This window comes from Aulonocara sp. 'chitande type north' Nkhata Bay, linkage group LG22, assembly GCF_057382095.1.
Source record: "Aulonocara sp. 'chitande type north' Nkhata Bay isolate Kocher_YH1m ecotype deep benthic linkage group LG22, A_spYH_male_GT1.1, whole genome shotgun sequence".
Classification (NCBI taxonomy): domain Eukaryota; kingdom Metazoa; phylum Chordata; class Actinopteri; order Cichliformes; family Cichlidae; genus Aulonocara; species Aulonocara sp. 'chitande type north' Nkhata Bay.
Window position 1 is genome coordinate 3,989,831 of NC_141364.1, and position 9,702 is coordinate 3,999,532.

The 9,702-nt window shown below is 43.0% G+C and overlaps 1 gene segment (V, D, J or C); it reads left to right on the plus strand.

Annotated features, from left to right (window-relative positions):
• Nucleotides 1-697: 697 nt before the first annotated feature.
• On the plus strand, nucleotides 698-9,415 carry LOC147303236 (Ig kappa chain V-III region MOPC 63-like). The segment is given in 4 exon segments: nucleotides 698-749; nucleotides 857-1,166; nucleotides 8,093-8,127; nucleotides 9,024-9,415. Coding segments are annotated over 4 exon segments (723 nt in total).
• The last annotated feature ends 287 nt before the right edge of the window (nucleotides 9,416-9,702 follow it).

Genomic DNA, 9,702 nt, shown 5'->3' on the forward strand with positions numbered 1-9,702 from the left:
TGTAGTGTTGATGCATGTGTGTTCTAAGGTGCAATTAAAACCCAGGAGGGCATGGAGCTACCTGCCAGAGAGCAGCAGGTAAGCGCATGGTCCCTCCTGATAGCCCTCAATGTCTAAGTGTATTTCAAATTGAGAGGTGGGCAACGACGCCAGGGATGAGGTGTACACCCTGATGGTAATATGGACTCCGTGATTGTGCCCACCCCCAAGATCCTATATGTATGTGTAATGAGAGTGTGAATAATGTGAATGTCTAAGTTGTGGGATAAAATTGAGGCAGAGGCAGCCAGAAGGGGACAGAGGGGGGGTTGGTGATTTTGATAGTTCATTTGACCTCATATGCAGGGATCTAATTAACAACCAATAAATGCAATCAGATAATTTGAAATCAACTCATCTGTTTAATTTGTCTTAGAAAAATGACAGGACAGGCTTTAATCATTTAGATGATTTTACAAATGACTCTCAAACCATGTTGACTGATCGGAATGACACCTGTGAATTCACATTGTGATGACTGCTCGCAATGTAATCCTGTTGAAGTCAGTCAGATGATTTCCATAGAGAGGCACTTTGCATCAGCAGCACCATGCTCCAGTGCTCTGGGAGAGTTTATAGTCCTGAGAGTTGAACACTGGATGACTGACAGCTGTCCTTCATCACAACAGAAGCCACAGAAATCCTCCTCATCAAAAACATGACTTTGATCTGCGTCCTCATCTGGACTCTCCTCTGCTGCTGCTTCACAGGTAAAGTCCAGAGAATCAAACTCCTCTCCTCTATCAACATCTGTCCCTCTGAAATGAAGCCCACAAAACCATGAAGCTGCTTTATGTTTTTGTCTCTGTGTCCTCAGAGTCCAGAGGACAATATACAGTGACTCAGCCTGGAGCAGTGAGCTCTGCTGTGGGAGGAACTGTGAGCATCAAGTGTACGACCAGTCAGAATATTTATAGCAATCATTTATCCTGGTACCAACAGAAAGATGGAGGAGTTCCTAAACTGCTCATTTACTACACTAGCAGTCGATATTCAGGGATTCCAGCTCGTTTTACAGGCAGTGGATCAAACTCTGACTTCACTCTGACCATCAGTGGAGTCCAGGCTGAAGATGCAGCAGTTTATTACTGTCAGAGTCAGCACTATCCTAACAGTCAGTGGGTGTTCACACAGTGAAAAACAGTCGTACAAAAACCTCCCTCACTAAGACTGAACAGAAACTGAAGTGACTGCTGCAGCTGGAAGATACTGCAGAGACTGATACAGTTCACTGAGGACACACACACACACACACACACACACACACACACACACACACACACACACACACACACACACACACACTTTATATTGCTGAAATATTTCTGCTTTCAGAATAAATTAGCATCAAAACATCCATCCATACCTTTACTATCTGCAGTGTCACATTCAGGAAGTCATAAAAAATGTCACTAGAATGAGCACATTGAGGCTTTTATTCTTCATTGAGAATAATGTCCTCAAATATTTAGTGTGAACTCTGTAATCAGAATCAGAATCAGAAAGGGTTTTATTGCCAAATGTTGAGCGGGTTTACAACATTAGGAAATTGCTGCGGTGCTTCAGTGCAAACATACTGTTATAAATACTGTCATAAATTAAGCTTTAATAGACATGAAAATAAAAATGATAATAAGAATTAAAAGTGCTAAGTAGATAGATATATACATGATATATACATGAGTGCAGGTGGAGATCAGTGCCAAACATGGAATGATGCAGTGAACACAGCGTAGGGTCATGTGTTAGTGGCGGGTACAGTCATATGGTTATTGTTCATGTGTCCGACAGCAGAGGGGAAGAAACTGTTCTTATGGCAAGAGGTTCTGGTGCGAATGGACCGGAGCCTCCTGCCTGAGGGGAGCAGGTCAAACAGACTGTGTCCAGGGTGAGAAGGGTCAGCTGAGATCCGAGCTGCACGCCCCAGTGTCCTGGAGGTGTACAGGTCCTGCAGAGATGGGAGTCTGCAGCCAATCACCTTCTCAGCAGAGCGCACAACACGCTGCAGTCTCTGTTTGTCCCTGATAGTGGCTCCAGCGTACCACACGGTGATGGAGGAGGTGAGGATGGACTCGATGATTGCAGTGTAGAACTGCATCATCGTCCGTGTTGGCAGGTTGAATTTCTTCAGCTGCCTCAGGAAGTACATCCTCTGCTGGGCTTTCTTAATGACGGAGGTGATGGTGGGCTCCCACTTCAGGTCCTGGGTGATGGTGGTACCCAGGAAGCGGAATGAGTCCACAGAGGTGATGGGGGTGTCAGACAGGATGATGGGGGGGAGTGGGGCTGTGTGCTTCCTGAAGTCCACAATAATCTCCACTGTCTTCTGGGCATTCAGCACCAGGTTGTTGTGGCTGCACCAGGACACCAGACGTTCAACCTCCCTCCTGTAGGCAGACTCATCCCCGTCCGAGATGAGTCCAATAACGGTGGTGTCATCTGCAAACTTGATTAGCTTGACAGACTGGTGGGTGGAGGTGGAGCAGTTAGTATAAACACAATTGCTTGTGAAAAATAATGTAGTGATTTAAACTATGATGGTTATGGCTTATGCATTGCAGGGGCAGGCGTCGCGCAAGGAGGGTGTCTAGGGGGTCCGGGTGAGGAGTGGTGGGGAGAGAGTCCGGAATATACTTGGAGCAACGGCCCTGGCAGGGAGGCTGATGAAGGGCCACGATGAAGGGAGTGCAACCTGATAGCAGAAACCCAGTGTCCAGACAGAGATGCATCTCTCCTGTTTGTAAAGCGTGACAGCCAGGCAGGTACTAAGACAGGGAGAAAACACTGAGTAGAAATGCAGATGTTAGGGAAACTCTCAAGAGCTTGGCGGCCTAGAACTAACGTGGGTTAGCTGAAGATCTGGCAGAGGTCTGCTGTGAGTGCTGGTCTGAAATGCTGGTGACTTGATTGCAGTCAGGTTTGAAGGCTGATGGGAGTCTCCGCCTGAAGGTGGAGCCCAGTAGAGTGGAAAAACCCCGCACTCACCCGGACCATGACAGTTAAAACGTAAGATAAGATAAGATACCTTTATTAGTCCCACAAGGGGAAATTTCATGTTAAGGCTGCCGACCTATTGCACGCAATGGCAGCGCCATCTTACCCTCCAACCATACATACATTACCCAAAAACATCACATGGGGAAGACAGGTCAGAGAGGTATAACATGGAAAATGCACCACATGAGGAAAGATAAGGAGAAAAAAATAACTCCCCCCAGACTGAGCTCCAACAGGGAGATCAGTTTGAGAACAGAAAAAACACCTCTGCACATGAAAAAACTCTTAATACACCAAAGAAACACATGACAAGAAACAGGGGGGGGGGGGGGGGGGGGTAAAGGGTGAGAGACAACCAGTGTAGACAGCACATCCGGGCCTGTGTGCGCTGGTCTCCTTGATCCACCGTCAGCATCAGAGGGGAATAAGCGTCAAAGGCGTTTGGAGGGGGGATGAGTGTATATCTGCATGTGTATATATGTCTTTGTCTGTATGTGTGTGTGTGTCCAGAGTTCAGCTGAGACAGTGTCCTTCGCCCTGCCAGGCTAAGTAAACAGTCTTCCAGCCAACCCAGGTGGCCTTGCATGGAATGGGAAGAACAGTCTAAACACAGTCGTTATCAGGGTGTTGATGTTCAGCTCCAGCCTTGAGACCACAGCTGGCACAGAAGGGGTAGCCGCATGAAGTGATGGTGGTTTTTACTTTAGTGAGAACAACTCATATGAATTTCAAAGCTGTTCTAACAGTCCGACACTGGTCTCTCAATCTCCCGTTGGAGAGCCGTGAGCTTCAAATCAAATCAAATCAAAATTCAAATTTTATTTGTCACGTACACAGTCATACACAGTACGATATGTAGTGAAATGCTTGGACAACTGCTCGTGACCTAAAGAAAACAAAAAAGGAAAAGGCTATGAATAAGATAGGAAATAAATATGAAAAATTAAAAAGGGTAAATTTAACTAGGAAGGAATAGAATATAAATTAAGGTTAAAAATGAAATAACTGTACAACACAAATTAGAATGAAGGGTAAATTTAACTGGGAAGAATAAGATAAAGATAAATATATAAATTAAAGTCGAAAATAAAATAACTGTACAACAAAATACACAATACACAATATAGAACTATATAAGAATGTATGAAGAAATCTAAATATAAATAAATATGTACACAATAACAGCAGCTGTACAAGTATTAACCGGAAATGAAGAATATAGTGACCAGTGTTGTGCAAAACCAAAGTCCAGAAAGTCCAGTGTGTGTAAGAACTGTATGTGTGGGTCAGTACTGTGTGGTGGTGTGATTGAGAGACCGTATCGCCTGCGGGAAGAAGCTCCTCCTCAGTCTCTCTGTGTTGGTCTTCAGGGAGCGGAATCGCTTTCCTGACCTCAACAGAGAGAACAGTCTGTTGTTGGGATGGCTGAGGTCCTTCACGATCTTCCTGGCCTTGGTCCAGCACCGCCTGCTGTAGATTGAGTGCAGGTCAGGGAGCTCGGAGCGGATGGTGCGCTCAGCTGACCGCACAACCCTCTGTAGAGCTCGTCTGTCCTGCATGGTGCTGTTCCCGAACCAGGTTAAGATGTTTCCCGCCAGGATGCTCTCTATGGTGCACGAGTAAAAGTTCCTGAGCACCTTGGAGGGCAGTTGGAAGTCTCTCAAGCGTCTGAGGTGGTAGAGACGCTGTCGGGCCTTTTTCACCACGGTGTTGATGTGACAGGACCATGACAGGTCCTGCGTGATGTGAACTCCGAGGTATTTGAAGCTGTCCACTCTCTCCACTGGGCACTCGTTGATGACAGGGGTCTGGTAGTTCCTCTCCTGCTTAGTGCTGAAGTCCACTATCAGCTCCTTTGTCTTACTGACGTTCTCCATGATGTTATCAATCTTACGCTCCGTGTTGTTGTCATTCTTGTGCTCAAAGAGCCGATTCTGAGAACTCACGACCGCAGTGAGCTGCTCCAAGATGTGATCCAGTTTGTGCTCAGAGGTCTTATTCTGAGTATTCACGGCAGCCGTCAGCCTCTCCAAGATCTTATCCATGCTGCACTCAATGAGCCCATTTTGAGAAACTCACGCCTCGTCCCATCGTTTCAATCCCAGCGGGCAGCCTTGTGGGGGTTTGAACAGCCGGTTCCGCTTTCTTAATTCTTCGATAAGTCTGGGCCAAGCCAGCTCCGATCAGCAAGAACCCTGTTATCATTGTTCCGAATAGGTAGATATCTTCAGCACTCAGGCTCACCCGAGCCCAGACTTCTCGTTGAGTAAAGGGTGTCAATTGCATTCAGAGACCAGATTGATCAAATCCATAATTCCTCTTTTAGGTTTTAGAGAACAGACATGTTAAAAACACAACAGCCTTAAAAAATGCAGAATAGTTTGGCTCCAGAAGCAGGGTTCATACGTCATCACTTAAAGATTGGATATCCCACCTGCTGTGAATGTTTTAATGCAGTACAGTTGTTATTATTATCATTTGTCACATCCTGTTTGTGACAGTTAAAATAAATAACATTCATATAAGAAATAAAATTGTCTCGTGTAAACTGTGTGGTGCTACAGTGGCTTTTCCACATTTTGTCACATTACAGCCACAAACATGAATCAATTTTATTGGACTTCCAGGTGAAAGACCAACACAAAGTGGTGCACACGTGAGAAGTGGAACGAAAATCATACATGATTCCAAACATTTTTTACAAATAAATAACTGCAAAGTGGGGTGTGCGTAATTATTCAGCGCCCTTTGGTGTGAGTGCAGTCAGTTGCACATAGACGTTGCCTGATGAGTGCTAATGACTAAATAGATGCACCTGTGTGTAATCTAATGTCAGTACAAATACAGCTGCTCTGTGACGCCTCAGAGGTTGTCTAAGAGAATATTGGGAGCAACAACACCATGAAGTCCAAAGAACACACCAGACAGGTCAGGGATGAAGTTACTGAGAAATTTAAAGCAGGCTTAGGCTACAAAACGCTATGTGTGGCGGAAAACTAACACTGCACATCACTCTGAACACACCATCCCCACTGTCAGATATGGTGGTGGCAGCATCATGCTCTGGGGAGGCTTCTCTTCAGCAGCGACAGGGAAGCTGGTCAGAGTTGATGGGAAGATGGATGGAGCCAAATACAGGGCAATCTTGGAAGAAAACCTCTTGGAGTCTGCAAAAGACTTGAGACTGGGGCGGAGGTTCCCCTTCCAGCAGGACAACCACCCTAAACATAAAGCCAGGCCAACAATGGAATGGTTTAAAACAAAACATGTCCATGTGTTAGAATGGCCCAGTCAAAGTCCAGATCTAAATCCAATCGAGAATCTGTGGCAAGATCTGAAAACTGCTGTTCACAAACGCTGTCCATCTGATCTGACTGAGCTGGAGCTGTTTTACAAAGAAGAATAGGCAAAGATTTCAGTCTGTAGATGTGCAAGGCTGGTAGAGACAGACCCTAAAAGACTGGCAGCTGGAATTGCAGCAAAAGCTGGTTCTACAAAGTATTGACTCAGGGGGCTGAATAATTACGCACAACTCACTTTGCAGTTATTTATTTGTAAAAAATGTTTGGATTCATGTATGATTTTCGTTCCACTTCTCACGTGTGCACCACTTTGTGTTGGTCTTTCACCTGGAATTCCAATAAAATTGATTCATGTTTGTGGCTGAAATGTGACAAAATGTGGAAAAGTTCGAATACTTTTGCAAGCCACTGTAAATAGGCCTATACTGCTGTACTTTAATGTCGGTCATAAGGGTGGTACTTCAAGAGACATATGTTATGAGGTGGTCCTCACTGTGAGTTTGAGAACCACTGATCTAAAGACACTGAGTGTTTGTGAGAACACGTAAAACTGTTTTGATGTATTTGTGCAGTTTGAGGTTTTGTGAATGTAGATTGAAAATTCAATTTAATGTTTAGAGTTTTGAGAAAGAAGGTGGAAGTGTCGTGGTCCGGAGTCTGTGGACTCCATGTTTATGTTTTAGGTTAATTAATATTCTGTGGTTTTGTTTATTTTGGGTTATTTGTGATTGTTCAGAGTTTAATGTTCTCTGTTCCTCGATTGTGTTTTGCTTAGTATTTTTGGTTCTATGGTAATGTTTTCAGGTTACATCCTCCCAGTCTCGTCTAATTAGAATGAACTCTTCCTCCTGTCTGCCATTTCCTTGTTTCCTTGTGTGTGTATATTAGTGTGTGTTTGCCTCTTTGCTCTTTGTTGGAGCATCTGCGTCTCACTGGTGTTTCATCCGCATCTCGTTTCCTGCTGGCCATCCCCTGTGTTGTCTCAGTCTCCTCACGTTTCAGGTTTGGTTTGTAGTTTTCCCAAAGTTTTGTTCACGCCATACCCGTTCCTGTTATGTGCTTCACTTACGTTAAATAAAACTCACTCCCTGAATCTGAGTCTGCGTTTGGGTCCTTCCAATAAAACCCGCAGCTGTGACAGGGAGCTTTTGTAGTGATGTATCTTAACAACTATAAAATGTAAATTCTCAAATTATATTTTTGGAACTTTATTTTATTGTGTTGATTTTATTTTAATTTTAAAATTATACTATTAATATGTTATAAAGCTATGATGAAAACAATTCATATTGTTGAGTTTGTTTGTTTCAGAGTCAGAGAGCCGTGTCTCTCTACAGTCAGAGGTTTTTGTACGGCGCCTCAATGAGTTTGTATCACTGTGGTGGACTTTTGGTGGAGGAACCAGACTGGAATTTGGAAGTAAGTCGAACTTAAACCTCTTTTATTTTATCACATTTCTTTCTTGTGGTTATCTTGACTTTTCTGTTCAGTGTGCCAGAAAACAAAAATCATTAAAATAGTTTTTAGATCAATTTTCATGAAGACACAAAGTTAGCTTCAGAATAAATGTTAAAATCAATATTAACAAATAATATAAAACATCAGAGTGGACTTGAGGATTATTGAGATATATATATGTCTGGTTAACTCTTGAGAGCTTTTGGTTTTAATTTAGTCTGTTAGAGTCAGAGAGCCGTGTCTCTACAGTCAGAGGTTTTTGTGCAGCGGCTCAGTGAGTTTGTATCACTGTGGTGGACTTTTGGTGGAGGAACCAGACTGAATGTTGGAAGTAAGATTATAAAGTTTTTAAAGAAACTACATCGAGGTGTAAATGTTAGCTTTATAACAATGAAGTATTCATGTAGAGGTAATATTATAACCATTGTACACTGGAGGCTGACTCCATCAGCTTTAATTAGATTTTATGTCGACATTTCTGACATAAAGACGATGCATTGTGTAAATAATATAAACTGTCATCAGCCTGTGATTATTTTCTAGTTTGAAATCACAGTCACTGTTTCTAAGATGAATTAAATGTAACTGTCCTCAAGTTAAACAGAGTGAAGATAAAGATTTCTGGTCTTTTACTTAGTCAGTAAAAATGTAGAATTTGCTTAGAAATCATAAAAGCACTACAATAAATGACTGAAACTCACATGAGGTAAGTAGAAAACTTGTGTATTATACAGAACAGAGGTTTTTGAAGCTGAACATCTTGTATAATTGTTGCCATATCTGCTTCTTTTATTTCCAGAAGTTAAAGATGGGCATTTGACAGTGTGCAGCACGTCTGGTGTTTCTGTTGTAGCAGATATCATTTCAAATGTCATTAAAATCATGTAAGCAGTAAAAGAAATTAATCCACATCATTCAAGTAGTGCTATTAAGTTTCTTATCTCCAACAAGTGATGTGTTATAGATAACTGATGAATTTGAAGCTAAAATAGTTTTGTAAATGTTTCCACATCTGCTTCTTTTATTTCCAGTGTAGTTTGAACATATTTCAGCTCAAACTGTGTGATGATTCTCTCTGTGCTGATATGCATGAGAGGTTTCTTAAAGGGAAGTGAAACAATGTGTGAGTGAATGACTGGTGGAGCAGAAAAAACACCTGACAGAAACTTCTTAACGGAGAAATTCAAATTGTGGTTCCTGTCCTCTAAGCTGATTGGTGTTTCCTAGGTGATGCCCGCCCCGCCCTGAAGGTGCTGGGTCCCTCCAGTGAGGAGCTGAAACAGGGGGAGGCCACGCTCATGTGTGTGGCCAACAAGGGCTTCCCCTCAGACTGGAGTCTGTCCTGGAAGGTGGATGGCAGTGGCAGCATCAGCTGGGAGGAGAGCAGGAGCCCCGTGGTGCAGGAGAACGACGGCCTCTACAGCTGGAGCAGCACCCTGAGGCTCCCTGCAGACCACTGGATGAAGGTGGGCTCTGTGACCTGTGAGGCCACCCAGGGCTCCCAGACTCTGGTCTCAGAGCCACTGATGAGAGACCAGTGTCCCCAGTCCTGAACTATATGTGACTTTTATGCTGGTCTTACTTTCACACTGCATTCTGTAGCTTTTTTTCCAATTTCTTCTCTCATTTTTGATTTGCTTTGTTTAAAGTTTAAAGTTTGTTTAAAGTTTTAAAGAATAAAAAAAATCTACATTAAATAAGAATCGAGTGTTTGTCTTACTTTTGTGGTGATGTCAATATTAAACTCTAAATAATGATTTCCAGGATTCTTATTGGAAACCAGTGTGCTATCTGTAGTCAATATGAGTCGGTAGAATTAAGCCACTTTGAATACATGAAGTTAAGCGAAGTTTATGTTAAAGAATAAGTGCGAAGGGGAATTGATAAGAACTTAGAGATTATGATT